Source organism: Chroicocephalus ridibundus, chromosome 1 (assembly GCF_963924245.1).
Source record: "Chroicocephalus ridibundus chromosome 1, bChrRid1.1, whole genome shotgun sequence".
Taxonomy (NCBI): domain Eukaryota; kingdom Metazoa; phylum Chordata; class Aves; order Charadriiformes; family Laridae; genus Chroicocephalus; species Chroicocephalus ridibundus.
This window is the reverse complement of record NC_086284.1, coordinates 166604836-166623801: the sequence shown is the minus strand read 5'-3', so window position 1 is coordinate 166623801 and position 18966 is coordinate 166604836. Positions and strand designations below refer to the sequence as shown.

At 38.8% G+C, this 18966-nt stretch overlaps 1 protein-coding gene across 9 annotated transcripts in view; it reads left to right on the top strand.

The window, feature by feature from the left end:
- The window catches only part of ATF7IP (activating transcription factor 7 interacting protein), a 109738-nt gene that overhangs the window by 50037 nt on the left and 40735 nt on the right, over nt 1–18966 (top strand). For 6 of the 9 annotated variants that reach the window (XM_063322597.1, XM_063322598.1, XM_063322593.1 and 3 more), the window contains exons 2-7: nt 1305–2359; nt 9658–9747; nt 14525–14670; nt 15808–15945; nt 17802–17867; nt 18619–18692. In XM_063322597.1, the coding sequence (XP_063178667.1) occupies nt 1305–2359; nt 9658–9747; nt 14525–14670; nt 15808–15945; nt 17802–17867; nt 18619–18692 (1569 nt within the window). The remainder of the gene's footprint in view (nt 1–1304; nt 2360–9657; nt 9748–14524; nt 14671–15807; nt 15946–17801; nt 17868–18618; nt 18693–18966) is intronic. The other 3 variants (XM_063322599.1, XM_063322600.1, XM_063322592.1) reach the window with 1 other exon arrangement.

Below are 18966 nucleotides of genomic sequence, written 5' to 3'. Positions count from 1 at the left end.
ACAATTCATACAGAGATAACTGTCTTGGGGTTTTTTTATTTTTCTACTTGCTATAATATCTTTTAACTACTGTTATCTAAGTGAATTTTTGCGTGTTTTGAGAAACCTAAGAAAAGCCATATCCTAGATAGGAGTAACTTACGGTTGTATGGTAGCTTCAGTAGAACTAAACTGGTTACCATCAGCTGATTCAAGACCTTAGTTGCTGAGTTTCATTTAGGATATAACAAATTCCTTAACTGCTTTCTGCTTCTGAACAATATTTTCATATCTAATCCTTTAAAACCGGGTCTTAAAACCAGAGCTATGTGGGGAAAAAAAAAATAGTTTAAAAATCGTTATGGATTTTTCTGCTTGTTTTATTTAATGGAAACAAATGAAATAAGAGTTTGCTGTATTTCAACAAAATTACTTTAACTTTGTAGATAATGCTGGATTTAATTCCATTTATTGATTTGATAAAGTAGAAATGAACATCATTTTTCTTAAATTTTTTATATATTCTTATTTTTCTTAATATTTGCGTGGGTGGGTGGAATGAATAAAACAATATGGAGGGTAAAACCATCAGTTTTCCTTGAAAAAGGGAATTTTTCTAAAAGGACCTACAAAAGCTGTAGTTCTCACGAGCACAAATGGTCTTAGTAAAATATTATTACAAACTGTATGAAAAAAACCAAGTTTGGTTAACCGTTGTATAAATAAGGAGGATGAAGATCTATTTTATCTCTACAGAAGAAAAAAAAATTAATGACACATTGAGAAATGAAATTCTTTCAATATATTGAAGTTTTTTTAAAGTTACTTCATATAAAAATCCTGTCATTTACCCCAGTTGTTAATTTGAAACTCATGAAATTACATAGTTTTAGGATGATAAAATAAATGTAGACTACTGGACCAAGAATATTTTTTACCTTTTGATGAAAAGAGAGGCTGCAGGCTCTTACGTTAGCACAATATCCATTTCTGGCTAGAAAACCTCATTTATGTGGCTTTGTTATAATAAAACTGAGACAACTGATTGAAAATGTGTAGACAGAATATTACTAAATGTTATAGTGTGATCTCAGTGATCTTTACATAGGTGTATTTGCGCAGCGTGCATAGAAACTTGTATTCACTGTTTCTGAGGACAAACAAAATTTAAGTATGTTGTTAGGTGTTTCTTTGTTTTTGAAGATACAGTTAAACCAGTTCGCTTTAAAATGTGTGAAATCCTACAGTCTTTCTTAGGAACACTGTAATATGATGATAATAAATTGTTACCTTCACAATTGTTTCTGAACTTTTTTTTTTTAAAGGGTCAAGATGGATAGCACAGATGAACCTCAGAAAAAAGTCTTTAAAGCACGAAAAACAATGAGAGTAAGTGATCGACAGCAACTTGAAGCTGTTTATAAGGTTAAAGAGGAGCTGTTGAAGACAACTGAAGTTAAACTGTTAAATGGAAAGCATGAAAATGGAGATTCTGATTTAAATTCCCCTTTAAGCAATACAGACTGTGTGGAGGACAAGAGGGAAGTTAATGGAGTAGTGGACTTGTGTGTGAACTCTGAAGAAGGAAGAACAGCTTCTGATGAAATTATTGAAGCCAAAAGCCCTGAAAGTAGGGCAGGGAACATAGTCAATGACATAGAACCCAAACCTCCAGCGCTGTCTCCAGAGAATGTTACTCCTGAGCAAGATAAAGGTACTGCTTTAGCTTGTGAGGCTGAAAATGGTGTGCTTGGTAGCAATAAAGATAATTTCCATGAAGAAAATAATACAAAAGATCATTTGGACCAAAGAGAGAGTGACATCCCATCGGACGGTGGAAGTAAATTAACCTGTGATATTAGTGCCTCTTCTGAAGAGAAGAGAGAAACAAATGACTTAACTATTAATTCCAGTTCATCTAGTGAGGAAAAGAGGACTGAAGAAGTAACTGTTGAAGATGCAGTTGGAGAAGAAATCATCTCTAGCAGTATGGAAGCTGACGAGGAACCAAAGGACAAACAAGACAGCTCTGCAGGTCTTTCAGAAACCACTCTTCAGAAGACAACAGATGAGCCAAGTGAAGGTATCTTGGACAACACTGACTCTATGGAAACAGATGAAATTATTCCAATTTTGGAAAAACTAGCCCCTGCTGAAGATGAACTGAGCTGTTTTTCTAAAAGTTCTCTGCTTCCAGTAGATGACACAGTCCCAGATTTAGAAGAGAAAATAGACAACTGTTTGGGTTCACCATCCAAGCAGGAAAGCAATGAAAGTCTTCCAAAAGAGGCTTTCTTAGTACTGTCTGATGAAGAGGATCCCTGTGACGAGAAGGAGGAATGTGCTGAAGTGATATTACCGAACAAGTCAAGTCTTCCAGGTAAGACTTTTTCTAAAGTAGTAGTTTTGATCTAAGTTCAGGATTTTTTTGTTTCTTAGAATGATACACGTGTGACATGTTTCTAAATCAAAAAGACAGTTTACCCACTAATTCTGTGTTACGTAGTCTTACATTTTTCAAGGATGGAATTTGAGGTGCAAAAAAAAATGAAAGTGACACCAAAAAACTGTCATCTTTGAGATCTGGTTTGTTTGGGTTTTTTTCTTATACTCTTTGCAGGGTGGGGTGGGGTGGTGGATGGAAGAAGAGGCAAGAAGAGTAATTGCCAGACATGGAACAGAAAGATTTGTGGGAAGAGAAATGTGTTCACTTGCTGTTCTTGAGGGGATGAAAGGATTGCAACGTCCTTTAACATGCAAATAAATAGTAAGAATGAAAACATTGGCAGGCCAGGCACACCACAAGTCCCATTTGTTTCAAATATCTTTTTTTTCACCGAAAGACAGTATTGGAAAGATTTCATAAAAAATGCAAGCCATGTATGCTTTTCACGCCATATAGCTTTTATTCATTTAACTCATAGTTAACTTTTATCTGATGACTGTTCCAACTGATTAACATTTGAAGGCATTTGAGAACAGAGTTATCTTAGATAAAGATTAACATTTGGAAAGAGTCTGTGAGAATTAAATCTGTGGAGACAGAATGGAGATCATCTAAAGATACTATATTGGAGACACAGGTGCAAGCTGCTCAGTTAAAAAGTACAGTTTTCAAAAAGCCTGGGCAAAAACCAGCATGGCTAAACAATGATGTGAAGAATGGTACTGGAGGACTTTCTTCAAATGGGCAGATTAATAGAATCTTTTTCTCAAGTAGAATTAGTAAATAAGATAGCTATGTGGGCACTTGAGATTTCTGTAATGGAAGATCATAGATTAAAAAACCTTGGAGTTCTTTGGGTAAGTAAACAAGCACATGACAAAGACGACCTGATTGATGTATTTGGATTCTTTTGGATATCCAAACACAAATTATTTCCTACCAGGAACTTTAGGAAACTGAACTGTCTTTGGATAAGATGGAAAGTCCTAATGAAGGAAATAATCATTTGAAGAATGGAAAGTAAATCTACAGTAATCTGTTCCAGAGACTGCGCTGGGTGACAGAATGAATAATTTCCGTAAAATGAAAGGTGACCAGCGAGGTCATAGTTTGCTGATGGTACCGTGAAGAGCTGTAGAAGAATCTTGCAGTGCTGTTTGACTGGGGCATGAAAATGGCAGATGAAACTCATTGTGGTTAACTACAACACTTTGAGTACAGATGAGTATGAAAATGTTCATAACCTAATAGGAAGACAGAACTGACTCACCACTCAAGAATGATTTTCTAGGGTCATAGTGGGTAGTTCTGTGAAAACATTGATACAGTGGCAGTTGAAGGAAGCAAATAAAGAATGCTGGGAATAAATTAAGAAATTGAGGAAAACTTCACTGTGGGACATCAAGCTCTTAAATGTTTTGCGTAATTCTGTTTCCTTCTCCCTCCCTGTATCAAAGATGATATCACAGAACTGGAAAATGTACATGAAAGAGCAACAGGGAAGACGATGGAATTGCAAAGTAATTTTAATTCAACCCTCTGATGGTCTTTATTCCAGCCTCCTGAAAGCAAGTCCAGTTATATCAGATGGCTCAGGGACTGTGGCAGTTTACTTTTGTGCATCTCTAAGGATGAATATACCACAACTTCTTCTTGGGTATCTTAAAATTTAACCAACCTCAACAGTGAAAAACTTACTGCTTAATTGGAATCTCCAGTGTTCCAGCTTGTGTCCATTGCCTCCTGTCCCCTTGCTGTGCATCTTAGAGTAGTGGCTCCATCTTCTCTCTGCCCTCTCATTATGTAATGGAAGGCTGCCTGCTGGCAGAACTCTTGTTCAACTTTGTCAGATGGATTCAGTCCCTGCTCAGTAATTCTTGATCATCAGAGATCACTGCAGTGAAGGGTGTGAAAACCTTGCCTGCAACACCTGTCATTCAGCCCGGTCCTGTTCTGGAGGCATGCACTCTTAATGGAGCTATTTTTTGGTCCCAGTTCATTTGGAGGATTGGTGATAATGCCACCTTGGGCCCTTGTGCCCTTCACCCTTTTCTGCAGAGATCCATTGTCACTCTTGGTATGCTTAGAATTCCTTCTGGTAGTACTGCTGGTGCCTATGTGGATAAGCAGCAAGAGGTAATAGGCTGAGGACCAGATAAGCCTCTTCGGAATGCTGAGGATCCAGGCCCTCAGCAAGCAGCTAATGTCTTGAGGCGTCAGGCCAGGCTGCTAGGTGGGTACCTCCTGTGGGAGGGAGTCCCTGGTGACTATCACCAGTCTCTTCTTTATGAAGGTTGTTGGTCCAAACTCAGATGGCTCTGTTGCCTCCATTAATGGAAGATTTTCCTCTTAATGTTTTCCATCAGTGCTCTACCTGTTCAGTAACTGCAGACTTGCAAGTAGAGAGGGAATCTTCATTGTGTTGCTGGAAGTCACACGCTTCTTACCTCCTCCACTTTGAAAATCCCATTTGTTACTACTTTGAATATAGCCTCTATCTGTCCCTACTTCCTTGCACTGTGGGGCTTGGGTTTTTGACTGTGCAGGGCTGTAGTTTATCCCCTCTTTGGCCATTCTACAAAGTCAGCTCATCTCCTCCCACAGCTTCTTCACTTTCCGACTGAGATCAGAGAGAGAACTTTTAGACAAGGGTGGACTGTATTTTAGAGTAGGATCTTTCAGCCTGAAAAAAGATGGAGGAGAGATGTGACGAAGATCTGTAAATGGTATGGAGAATGGATATTTGCTGTCTTCTCCTCTGCAAGAACCTCATGTATCAAATGGAGGAAAGGAATAAAGTGAGAGGCAAGATCAAGGCATAGAAGAGATGGTTCTCCATGTGGAGAACTGTGGAGCTCCTTGCTAGCAACACTGTGACTGCTAAAAGTTTACCTACATTTGTCTTCTGTGGAAGAAGAATTTTTTTTGAGGGCACAGAAACCGTAAGACTCTGGAGGTCTTCCACCAGCAATTTTTCAGAAAGCTGAGGAAGTTTTCTGGGACTGTGTAATGGTGTTCTTTTCTCATCCTTACATTTTTCCCTACTTGATCATCTACTGTTGACATGAAAGTGCTGGAGATAGGATCCTGGATTAGGTGAACAATTGGTTTTACCTAGTGAGGCCGTTGCTATGTTTTTTTCTCTTGCCTAATTGGTACACTCTCAAGTTCAACTAAGCGAGGATGTCTACCAAAGCAAGTCTGAAGTCGTTCTTTCTCAGAATTGCTAGCACTTTGAGTGCATTCTAGACACCTTGATTCTAGGCTTTTCTACAGCAGTGGCATTTAATGCCCTCCAGGGATAATTTGGAAGAGAACTTACTTGTTCTCTTTGTTACTGATCTTTGTTGAGGGAGTGTGGAGTCAAGTAGCACCCTAGTACAGCCTTTTAGGAATGAAGAGTGCGGTTAACATTTAAAAGAATACAGCTTGTCTTCTCAACTGTAGTGTTTGAAGAAAACTTCAGAGCATGTGACTAGCAGATAAACAGTTAAATATGAATTTTTGTTCCTATGTTGTGATAGAATTAGCTGTGAAAATTCTTGAATTCACAACCAGGAAAATGTTAGCTTAAATGGCACCGATGAAACCACTTTTCTGCAATATTATTTCTATTTCTGGTTTTTACTTCAAAAAGGGAAAATGGAAGGCTTTCAGAGAGTTGCTGCAAAAAATATTTCAGCATTTGGGAAACAAACTTTGTACTGGAAAGCTTAAAAGAACATAAGTTTTGTCCTTATAGTAGGAGATAAAGGAGGTCTAGAATATCTGCAAACAGGAGCTGAATATGTGGTGGAAAGAAGTTTCTTAAATGTAGCAGACAAAGACACAACTGCTGCATTTTTGGTCCACTGGACTTCGCAAACCAGATATCAGGCACACTTCTGTCCAACAGACTTTGGAGGACTGATTAATGGATGGTTGATTCATGAGTTGTAATCTTTTAAGTCCTTTATGGATTTTTTTCCAACTAAAAATGTGGTAATAAATAACTAAAGAAGAGAATATTATGCTTTGTGTCTTTGTGTTTGAATCACTTAATAATTTTATATATCTATATAATGATACGCAGTGGGGGGTTCTGACGAAATAATAGAATAGTTCAGGTTGGGAGGGACCTCGAGGTCTCTGGTCCAGTCTCCTGCTGAAAGTAGGGACAGCTGTGAGATTAGACAAGGTAGCTCAGAACTTTATCCAGTTAGGACTTGAAAACTTACACTGATGAAGACAGGACAACCTCTCTGGGCAACCTCTTCCAGTGACTCTCTTCATGTTGGAAATGTTTTTCTTTCTATCAGTTGAAATCTCTTGTTTCTGCTTACACACATGGTCTCTTATCCATTGCCATACACCTTTACAATGAGTCTGGCTCCATCTTCTCAAAAGCCATCTTACAGGTGTTGGAAAGCTGGTTTTAAGTCCATACTGAGGTTTATCTTCTCCATGCTGAACAAGCCCAGCTCCCTCAGCCTCTCTTACAGGTCACGTTCTCCAGCCCCTTAGCAGCCTCTTGCTCCTCACCGAGAGATGGCATAACAAGTGCCAAGTAAAGGGCAGTTAACCGCTTCCTGTGATATACTGGCTCTGTTCCTATAAATGTAGCCCAGGATGCTGTGGACCTTCTTTGTTGCCAGGGCACGCTGTGTTGGCTCATGGTTTGCTTGCTGTCTGTGCAAGTCCGCAAAGCAGAGTTGCTCCCCAGCCACGTGGGCCCTAGCCTGTGTCATTGCAAGGGTTCTCCCTTCCCAGGTGCAGAACTTTTGCATTTGTCCATCTTGAATATCATAAAGCATTTGTCGTCCCATTCCTTGAGCTTGCCTAGGTCATGATGATTCCTTTGAAAATACATGAATCTATGATTTCTTCATAAACAAAACTAGTCAAATCCTGTCACGTTTCATGGAAAAAAAAAATCTGTATTTCTGTTTTGTAATAACTTCTGGGTAGAGTTTGATCAAGGATTCACTATTAGATAAGGCTTAGAATCACAGAATCGTCTAGGTTGGAAGGGACCTTTAAGATCGAGTCCAACTGTTAATGCTGCCAAAACCACCACTAAACCACGTCCCTCAGCACCACGTCTGCTTGTCTTTTAAATAACTCCAGGGATGGTGATTCAACCACTTCCCTGGGCAGTCTGTTCCAATGTTTGATACCCCCTTCAATGAAGAAATTTTTCCTAATATCCACCTAAACTTCCCCTGGGGCAACTTGAGGCTGTTTCCTCTTGTCCTGTGACTTCCTAACTTGGGAGAAGAGCTCAACCCCCACCTCACTATGTTTTTGTACTTTCTTGTGAGTGCTGTCTGCGCACATCAGTTCTACCCAATCTGTAAGGAGAATGTTGTGGTTACAGGATTTCGGAATAGTGAGAGTATGACTGCGCAGTCCAGAGTAACTTGCAAATACTGTTCAGGTGCTCTTAGGCTTACTCATTATTTTTATTTCCATTTATATGTATATTTTGGCAGAACTGACATCCAAATATGCATCCAGTCAGTCACTAAGCAGATCAAAATGCTTGCAGCTGTAGAAATTATTAAAAGGAATTTTCAACTGTTTAGTGACAGGCAAACACCTGATTAAAAAAACCCAAACATCTTTGTGTTCAGACCCATAGCAAATAGTGTGACTCACTAAGACAACTGTGTGATAAATACAGTGATAACGTAATGGTATCATCAAACTACTATTTAATTTTTTTTAAAAGGTTTGCATTCATTGCTTCTGCCTGTCTAGCATCAGGATAACAAGATCACAGCTTATCAGTGAAAAATAAGCTGATAGCCAATTGTAAAATTATCTCCATATTATGGCTCAAAACTTCTTATCTAGAGAGGTTTATCTAGGCATTGTGTTGAAACCACTTTTAGTTAAATGAGCTAAATTTGTTCACGGAATGATGGAAGTTTGTAAGGAAGGGCTACTTTGTTCTCTGCATAGAACTCAAAAAGCTCAGCTTTGCAACTTGTAACATGATAAAGGCATTTTATGTATGTATGTCTTTTCATGGAACGTTTGTATCTTCCAGTTTAATATTAAAATCTGTAAATTGTGGAAAAAGTAATCTTGAATTTAATAACTCTCCTTTAGATTTTTAGGTAAATGAGGCTTATTTTATTCATAACAACTAAATACATTAAGCTTATCTATAAATCTTAAAAAGCAGGTTGCATAGGCACTATGCCATTTTATTACCTTTAAAAATAAATCAGATTGGTTTTGAAGAATTTATGTGGTATGAATATTACTTCTTGCATAAATTAACAAAATGAAAAAATCTCACAATTTCAGGTTTTGGTTTTCTTACTCCTTCCTTTTTCTGATTTATTAGGCGACTTATTTAAATCATTCAAATGTTCTTCATAATAGAGGATTAAATTAGCGCTAAGCATATCTTTGCAGCCAGAACTTTCTCCAAAAAAGCTAGTAAACTCTGCTGTAATAACAAAACGAAAATAGGAAATTGAAGAAGTGTATAGTTCAAGATGTGCATAACAGTGCTGAGTTGTTTTGTTCTGTTCTGCATGGATTTTAATGTAATCTTAAAAGTAATAGTTTTACATTGTATCTCACAAGCACAAGAGGGGTCACATATAGCCTGTACAAAGTTCATGGAACATATAATAAAAGTTTGCAGGAAGTGGTAGCATTTTAATATTAACCTGTGTGCATTTAGCGGTATTATTTCAGCTTTTTCTTTATTTAAGAATTTCTTTAACTATATGTTTTTATAGTCTTAAATTGTATTAGGAGGAAACTTTAAATGAAAATTCATATTTGTTAAGAAAAGAAGAATCTAGGCCTTCTATACCATAAAGATTACAGGTGAATTTACCAACTCTAAATAAACAAACATGTTAATATTTTGTTACTGAAATTTTTATACGTTTTTCCTTGGTGAAAAATAAACTACAGTAATTCATTAAGAACTTTACATTAAAAATATATTGTTTAATTTCAGAGGTAACTTTGAGGCATTCTGTTGATTTTAGAGCTACGTAAATCCAGAAGTGAATCTTACTGTGTTGTATTGTAGTTCGAATTTTCACTCTGAAGATATCCTCTGTTTTTTTTCATCTCTGCATTCCCTCTATGTCATACTTATTTCTCTCACCTTCCCCAACATGGGTTATCATAAGTATTCTAAGTTCACTAGTCAAAATAGGTCTCTTAGGAAACTTCTGTAGGTCAGCGTAAGTAACACGTGTTTTTTTTTTTTCTTCTGTTAGTAGAAGAGGTGGAGGAGGAAAGAAGAAAGGAGAGCGAGGAGGATAAAGAAGAAGAGGCCCACAAAGAAGAAGAGAAACACCCAGAGAAAAGTACGTAATGTTAAAACTATTATGCTTCACTGGTGGCACATGTGAGAAACAGAATCCTTGAGGTTGGAAGGGACCTTATCTGGTCCAAACCACCTGCTCAGAACCACGTCCTGACAGGTTTTGAGTATCTCCACAGATGGACACTCCACAGCCTTCCAGTGTTCTGCTTCCAGTGTTTGACCCCTCTCGCAGTAAAAAAGTTTTGATAGTTTGAATGGAATTTCCTGTATTTGAATTTGTATCTATGTCTCTCATCCTTTTGCTGGTACTCACTAAGAGTCTTGCGCTGCCTTTTTCACTCCCCACCCATCAGGTAATTTACACATATTAGAAAATCTCCCTTAACCACCTTGAGTTGAATAAAGTTGAGTAATGCCAACTGTTATTTCCTCATAGTACAGGTGCTCCAGTCAGTAAAACATCTTTGTGGCCCTACACTGAACTCTCTCCAGTATGCTCACATCTTTCTTGTATTTAGAAGCCCAGAACTGGACACAAGACTCAAGGTTCAGCCTCCCAGCATTGATTAGAGGGGAGTAATTACCTTCCCTTGACCTGCTGGTGTCACTCTTCCTCAGGCAGCCAAGGATGTTGTTGGCCACCTTTGCCAACAGGGCATGGTGCTGGCTCGTGTTTAACTTGATGGGCATGAAGACCACCAGCGCCTTTTCTGCAAAGCTGTTTTCCAGCCAGTCATTTCCCAGCCTGCACTAGTACACGGGTTTATTCCTACCGAAGTATAGGACTTTGCATTGCCTTTTGTTGACCTTCATGAGGTTCCTGTTTGCCTATTTCTCACATCTTGTCAAGGTGACTGAATGGCAGCATAACCATTTAGTGTGGCAACCACTCTTTCCAGTTTTGTATCATCTCCAAATTGCTGATGATGCCCTCTATCCCATTACCTACGTCATTAATGAAGATGTTAGTGTTGGTACCAGTATCATCTACTGGTGCACGTTTCTAGTGCTGAGCTCCAGCTGGACTTTCTGCCACTAGTCACAGCTCTTGGACCCAACAGTTGAGCCAGTCCATTTATCTGAGTCATACATCATGAGTTTGTCTCCGAGGATGTTTTGGGTGTCAAAAGCATTACTAAAGACAAGATAAACAGCATCCATTGCTCTCCCCTCATCCACCAAACCAGTCATCTCATCATAGAAGGCTATCTGGCTGATGAAGCATGATTTCTCCTTGATAAATCACTTCTGACTATTCTCCATCACCACCTTCTTAATGTATGTAGAGGTGATTTCTGGAATTACTTGCTCCATCATGGTCCCAGGGATTGAGGTGAGGCTGACCGTCCTGTAATTTCCTGCGTCCTTCTTGAAGATTAGAAGAAAGCAAATGTCACTCCTGTCTTCAGGAACCTTCTGCTATTGCCACAGCCTTTCCTTTCAGAGATTGAGGGTGGCCTTGCAGTCACCTCAGCCAGCTCCCTTGGTACTTGTGAGTGCACCCCTCTGGCTTGGATGGACTTGAGTATGCCCGGTTTCCTTAAATGTTAACTCATTGCTCCTCCACTGACAGCAAGTATGCCTTTGCTTCACCCTGTCCCTCTGGTCTCAGGGAGCTGGCATGGCTGAAGGCAGGCCTTCTCATTAACATTTGAGGCAAAGAAGGCATTGAGTGCCTGGGCTTTTTCTGTGTCCTTTGTCACTTGCTCCCCTGCCTCATTCGGCGGGGGGACCTACTTTCCCTAGTTTCCTTTTGCTGCTGGTATACTGGTAGAAGCCCTTCCTGTTGACCTTCATGTCCCTCACCAGATTCAGCTTAAGCTGAGCTTTGGTTTTCCTAACCCCATTCCCACCCACATAGTGCCTTTATCTTTCTCATAGGTCACCTGTCCCTAGCAGATGGAGGCTTCCACCCCCTGCAGGCAGGGAGTCACTTGCTGCTTATGGGTGGTGGTACTGCATGGCTGAGCCAGTTCAAACATTTCACTGGGCACAGCTCCCAGCCCTGAATTTGCTGTGAGGGCAATGAACCAAATCTGTCATTGTCCTGTACATCTGCAGGCAGAGTGGGAGACGCTCTCCTCGTGCTTCCAGCCGTTTTCATCATGGGAGTCTCCATCTGGGTAAGCTCAGGCTCTGACTGTACCTCCTCTGGTACAGCTGGGGATTGCAGTTCTTGAGGCTGCAGGATCTTGGAGTATATCCAGTCAGTCTGTTTCTCGCCATTTCTGATGCTGTGCCATCCATTCCCTGATCTCCTCTCATAGCTCCTTTAACTTGGCAACACAGCTCTCCCACTGGTTTGCACCTTCTGTTGCCGAGATGCTCATCTCCCTCTGCTGTAGCTTTAGCCAGAATGGGAGGCCCTAGATAATCATAGAATCATTTAGGTTGGAAAAGACCCTTGGGATCATCGAGTCCAACCATCAACTCCACTCTACAAAGTTCTCCCTTACACCATATCCCTTAACACCACATCTAAACAAGTCTTAAACACATTCAGGGATGGTGACTCCACCACCTCCCTGGGCAGCCAATTCCAGTGTCTGACCACTCTTTCTGTGAAGAATTTTTTCTAATGTCCAGCCTAAACGTACCCTGTTGCAGCTTGAAGCCATTCCCTCTTGTTCTATCGCTAATTACCTGTGAGAAGAGACCAGCACCAACCTCTCTACAATGTCCTTTCAAGTAGTTGTAGAGAGTGATGAGGTCTCCTCTCAGCCTCCTCTTCCTCAAACTAAACAGTCCCAGCTCCTTCAGTCGCTCCTCATAAGATTTCTTCTCTAGGCCCTTCACCAGCTTCGTTGCCCTCCTCTGCACTCGCTCCACCACCCTGATATCTCTCTCGTATTGAGGTGCCCAGAACTGGACACACATAATCCCTGCAGCCCAAGACTTTCAAAGCCTTATCTTCCCCCAAAGTAGCTCAGTCTAGGTGGAGGCTCTGACGTTACCAGGAGAGTTGTTCCAGTGGCTGCTGGAGACCACACCATGTGGCACATCACCACCGTTACTGACTGTAGGGACCATCCCCCTTCTGTGCACCCTGCTGTGCAAAGTCTTGTGTTTGGGAGCTGTGCTCTAGGCCCAGTGGTGATAGAGGTCTCCCTAGTACTTGCTAAAAGAGTGTTTGAGCCTTCATCAGGAATCAGCTGGAATATAAGCACAAAGGACCTTTTGATCAAGAGCAGCTGATGGAGGTCATTAGAAGCTGCTAGAGTTTCCTTGAAGTCAAAGCCTCCTTCAGATATCCTTTCCACTAGTAGCAAGCACCCTGAAACTCTTCAGAAAGAGTCTAACTGCAGCAAAATCACATGTAGCATCTGCTTCAGAACAAATTACCTGAACATTGAACATGTTCTGTTAGGAATGTTCTGTGAAATATGTAAGTAGCTCTTGGAAATTACAGACTACTTGTTGTACTATTCAGTGGTTAGGTTTTTTCTAAAGAGATTGACTGGGGGTAGTAAAGAGTTTTGTGGAAGACCCTAATACATTTTCTGTTACTAGCCAGGGGATAGTGTTCTAACTATTCAGATTTTTTTTATTTATTTTATTTCCACAAGCTTTTCTGATGGATGAAAGAAAGCTGGAGATTTAGCACTTTTTTCTGCCCTTCATTTTCTACTGTTTACTGTCATTCCGAAAAAAAATGAAGAACTCTTACATTTATATTGCTTGCAGATATTCAGCATTCTGTAAATGTTTATGAAGAGCCTTGTGGCCCTATAAAACTTACCTAAAAATGAGGACCTACACTTTCACAAACTTTTTATAACAACCTAGATTGTCGTGCAGGTCTTAAAATCATCAGAAACTATCAGGAAAATAAGATCAGACTGATAACATCAGAAATCTAACCATTCAAAAATGAAACGATAAGAAATTTGTGAAATTAGAAATGTTACTCACAGAATGTATCTAATACAATTAAAGAAAAAATGGCAGTGGAAAGTAACTTCCTTCTTTTGCTGCTTCAGTCTCCAGTGGATCTTCATTGATGTACTACTAACTCTGTCTGTCTGTATCATCCTCAGGTTTGGAGTTGAGGGGTTGGGGGCTATGGGCTTTGGTGTTTTGATGGTGGTCAGGTACCCACAGCGTACTCTGTAGCTTCCCTTCCTGATAATTTTCCTAGGCCTGTTTTATACGTGGATACAGTGCCAGGAGATGGAGGAGTGAATGAGGACTCTTTGGTTCTTATGTGCTTGATTGCTATGGTGAACGTGACTTCTATGATATAATTCTGGTTTGAGCCTGTTCTTCTGTTAGAGATTTACTTTTCCTTCTTACACAAGAAGTTAGAAAAAAGTTTGAATGTTTTTTTCAGTTAGGGATTGGAAGTATGGGTTAAAACTTCATGGCAGGTAGAGAAAAAGTTCATTGCTGACACAGGCAGAATGAGATGTAGTTTTATTTGGCTGGAATCCTGAGAAGAGGATTCCTTTTTCAGAAGAGGCTTTTGTTTTGCTTCACAAAAGCAGTGTTTAGTTATCAGATGGTGCTGATAGGAGCAGGAAGAACTGGAGGCAAGTTCTGGAGAAGGGAATGGTGGTACTAGAGCCATTTTGCTTTTGGGGCAGTGGTTTGGTGAATCACAAAGCAGAACTCACTAACAGGGCAGCAGCGTACAGAGACCAAAGGGACTGTTCTGCTTTTATGTCATCAAACATCTTGTTTCTCCAAAGGTGTTCTTACTGGTTTAGGATGAAAAAGCTTTAACGGGGGACAAATGAAACTTTGTAATAATTACAGCACTCTGCAGATACCCATTTTTTAAAACGTTCCTCACAAACAGTTGTATCTAATTGTTCCAGGTGAAGTGTCAAGGAGAAAACGTTCCAAATCTGAGGACATGGACAGCATTCATTCTAAACGTCGTCGGTACATAGCAGAAGATTATGAAGCAGAACTCCAAGTAAAAATTACAGCCAGAAAGGATGTCGACCAGAAATTACAAAAGGTAGAATGGAAGTGCAGAGTGAAGATGGCAAATATATGTGTCACTTATCATCTTTGAATTAGTCATCCTTTCCCACACACTCCTTGCCCCCTCAAACACTTTCTCTTTTTTGTGGTTGAAAATTGGACATAATTCAAATAACAAAGGTGTCTTGATTCATATAAAGTCCCATATAGCCCTACTTCTGAGAGGGGATCAAATGTCATTTGAGGACTATACTGGAAGAGTTGTATTGGAAGCGTGTTAAGTATTGAAACTCTTAAATCTCATGTGACTATGGATGGAGCATCTTAGCAAGGGGAGGTATTTCAGTGTGGTAAAGCTTTATATGTGGTGTGCTTTACTGTGTGACTGCCTTTAAAGAAAGTCCATTTCCAAACAGGAGTGCAATCAACGTAGCATTTTCCTGATTTTTAGATCTGTTGATGTGATTGCACCATTGGCATGTAAAGAAAACTATGGTCCTGAAAAAAAAAAATAATTCTGCCCTTCTTCCATTAGTTAGTTAGCCAATGCACGTTGTAATTTCATTAATGTAGGATGCAGAAAACTGAATCACAATTGTTGCTGGTTTATTTTTGTTTTCCTAAGGAAAATTTTTGCACTGCAGTAGGTATAGAAGGGAGTAAAATAAGTGTATCAAGTAAACTTTTACGGAAATCAGTCTCTCTTTCCATTTTTAGCTTCTGTAAGAAAAGCAACAGAGGACACTTCTGCGAGGGGAAATTGCATCTTAGAAATAAAGTTTCGTTGAATATCTTTAGTTTCTGTTCTTTGAATGCCAGTGTCTGTCTCAAGAACAGAAAAATAAGAGGAAAAATTAATTTGTGTAAACACAGCACTTGATAAAAAGAACCTTAAGATATTTTCATAGAACTGCAATGAAATTAATTTCTTGAATTAATGGCAAAGAAGTACCATTTGTATTTGCCAAAATAGGTGTAGAAACTTTTCTTAGCTGTGCAGCCACATGCTTATTGGTGACTATAGATTTATTTGATTGACAGGGCACAGCCATTGTCATTGTTCTGTCTGCAGCGGGACACTAGTTAAGAGTGAGAATATTTTTATAAATGGTCTCTCAAACTCTGGGATTGCATTGTTATTTTTCTTTTTTTTTAAATATTAATTTTGCAGGTTATCCAGAGACTGTTAGAAGAAAAACTTAGTGCTTTACAGTGTGCTGTATTTGACAAGACTCTCGCAGACTTGAAAACCCGAATAGAGAAAGTAGAATGTAACAAGAGGCATAAAACTGTGCTTACTGAACTACAGGTGAGTGTTTGTGTGATGAACTGCATACTAGAGTCAAATTTAAAAAGAAGTTCCTCAACATTTAGTAGTAAGTCACCTGTAGTTGTCAGTAGAGAAGCCATTTTGACTCCACAAAAGGAAGGAGGAGGAAGTAGCAAATCCTAATGTTGCTTTTGGGTTGTAAAATTCTAATTCCCTACTGAGAAAGCAACCGATTAATCATCAAAAAAACCCCAAAGCAAATCTTCCTTCTGGCAAACTGATTCATTAGCTGTTAGTAAAAAGCTTTTCTGCTCTTCTGTTCCATTTAGACATTCTTCAAATAAATGCTAAGTATGAAAATATCTAATGCCTCTACAAAGCCAGAAATTTGCTTAAAAACAGAAAAGTGCAGAAAAGAGAGGACAATGGCACTGACTTTGTAGAACGTTGAAACAAAGAAACATCAGATGATGCTTACTCATGTTATTTCCCCAGAAACTAAATAATTATATTGCAGCAAGGAAACAAATAGTTGTGTTGAATGCAGTATGTTTTCTTGCTTTCTTTATAGAAATAATGTACGTAGTGGTGACATGAGGAACATCACAAAAATCAAAGACTTCTGAAGTGACAAGACAATTAAAAGCTTATGTCGTAACAAATTCAAACAATAAGGCCACTTAACTTTAACATAAAAAAGTATCGAGTTTGCCAGACCAGTTCGTACTTCATGACTCTTCTCCCTTGCTGCCCCAGACATTTTATGTTGACTTTTTGTTAAGTGCTATCGAAGACTCTTTCGGTATACTTGTTTATCAGTGTCTTTAGCCGTCAACTGCTGTGTCAAATTACTAACAGCATGTAAGGCTGTGAATGTGTTGATGTTAGTGTTCTTGGAATCTAAGCTTACATGGGTTTATTATGTAAGGTGCTCCAAAATATCTCTACACTGTCAAAGATAACAGAAATTGAAATGTAAATGTAATTAAAGGCAGATTATAGTTGTAACCTGTCATGTTGCTTTGTTAAAATGTGAAAGAGGCGAGGTGAGGTTTCTAAATGGACCAGCTCCTTTTAGGTAAGAGGTTCTGAAATCATGGTATGTGAAACTCGCTGATTTTTTTTAAAACTTCCATTCCTAGTGCTAACCTAGTGTCTTCAGGAGTTCGTAAAAAGAATTTAACTCTTCTTTCTGTGCAATAAAAGAAAAAGTACCTGCTTTTGTACCACCTGAACAAGTGACACAGCTACTGCCTCTAGAATAAGTCAGCCATCAGAACTGCAACCTAGACAGGGTAAATTAGGATGCTTAGGTAATTAGAGAAGGAACGATCACCAAGTAGTATATTGAGGGAAACATAATAGGTAAAAGACGAGATGTAAGAACGGTGCTTAAGAAGATAATGAACCTGACACCTGAACATCAGAGTAAAACAAAGCTGACAGTAATGTGTGTGTGGTATGTGTATCAGTGAGAGCAAGAAATACGATAAATGGGGAAGAGCAGATAATATGAAGGGCAAATAGGGGTGCATTTTCGATATGGTTGGTACATAAAGCATTAAAACAGCCAAATGCTTTCAGTTGCTTTCATTCATGCAGAATGTTGCGTGAACATCTGCAAGGTGGATTCTGTTTGTGCAATTGTGAATGGGAAGGAAAATAATTCAAGTTGTCTCTAAGCTACCTTTATTGTGATGCATGTGTGGGTCTTTCTGCTGCTCTGAAGTAATATAGTAGTTCTGCATTTCAAGGAAGAATAATTTCCCCTGATATGAAAATAGCCTTTGACTTGATGTCTTAATTATATATTTTTTTTAGTTTGCATAATTTCTTTGATAGTTCTTAGAGAGGATATTTATGGGTTTGTTTGTTTTCGTCTTCTTCCCATTTAGGCTAAAATTGCTCGATTGACAAAGCGGTTTGGAGCAGCCAGGGAGGACTTGAAGAAAAGACAGGAAGTAAGAACTGGATTTTTTTATACTTGTTTTTCTGAATTAGCCTAAACCTTGTGTCAAAAAATAAAGAAATTTTATATGCAGAAAGATGGGACCTGGTTGTTCAATGGTGTTCACAAAGTAGGATTGTGTTGTTTGGTAAAGGCAGTGATATGAAAGAATAGCCTTTCAATATCTGTTATGCAATTCTGATTTGTACAGAATGTTCTTTAGGCATTGTTAGTATGGAAGCACCTTAAACTGTATGTAAGTAAATCTAATTTACTTCAATATGAAGAGTACATAGTAAATACAACTGAATCCCACTACTTTGATTTTGGGGTGGAGGGGGGAGAGGAGAGGAATTCTTTCTCTGTGTCTAGAATGAATATTTTTGATCAATATTTTTGAAAAAACAAATTGGAATTTGATTAATTCAAATTAATGAATTGGAAGCTAAAAGTCCACTAACGTTCAAGAAGAAATTTTGATTCTCATGCTATAAAAACCAGATGGCAAGAGGCTTATAAAGAGGAAGGATGTAGGAGGGGGAGGCAGGTAGGACCAAGGAGGTTTTGGGGGATTGTAAAACATGTCAAGTTGTTATCTCTAGAAAATGTATGTCTCGCATAGAAGTGAATGAATATGCAATATAATGAAAGCATGAGTTAGCAAGCTGACTTACGGTTGTTTTGTTATGGCTTTTCTCTCTTGCTCTCTTTTTTTTTCTTCTTTTTTTTTTTTTTTTTTTTTTTTTTTTTTTTTTTTTTTAAAGAATGCACCAAATGCACCTCTGTCTCCAGTGAAAGCAGCAAGTGACACTGCAAACACAAACAATGCAACTTACCGGTAAGCAAACCACATCTCTGAGACCATGTTAAAATTTACAATAGGACACTTGAGATATCTAATCTAATGGATAATCCCTGTACTTTTTTTAATTAAAGTGCTCTTTCTTTTCCTTCATTGCTCTTCAATTGCAAAATTTTATTTTCTTTCACAGAAGTCGTAAATGGACAGTATTGAATCCATTTTTAGGTAAACTGAGATGAGTGGTGTTTCAGCAGTTAAAAAATAATGGATAAAAATGAAAGTTTAATTTCAAAGAAAGGAAGATTCTCAT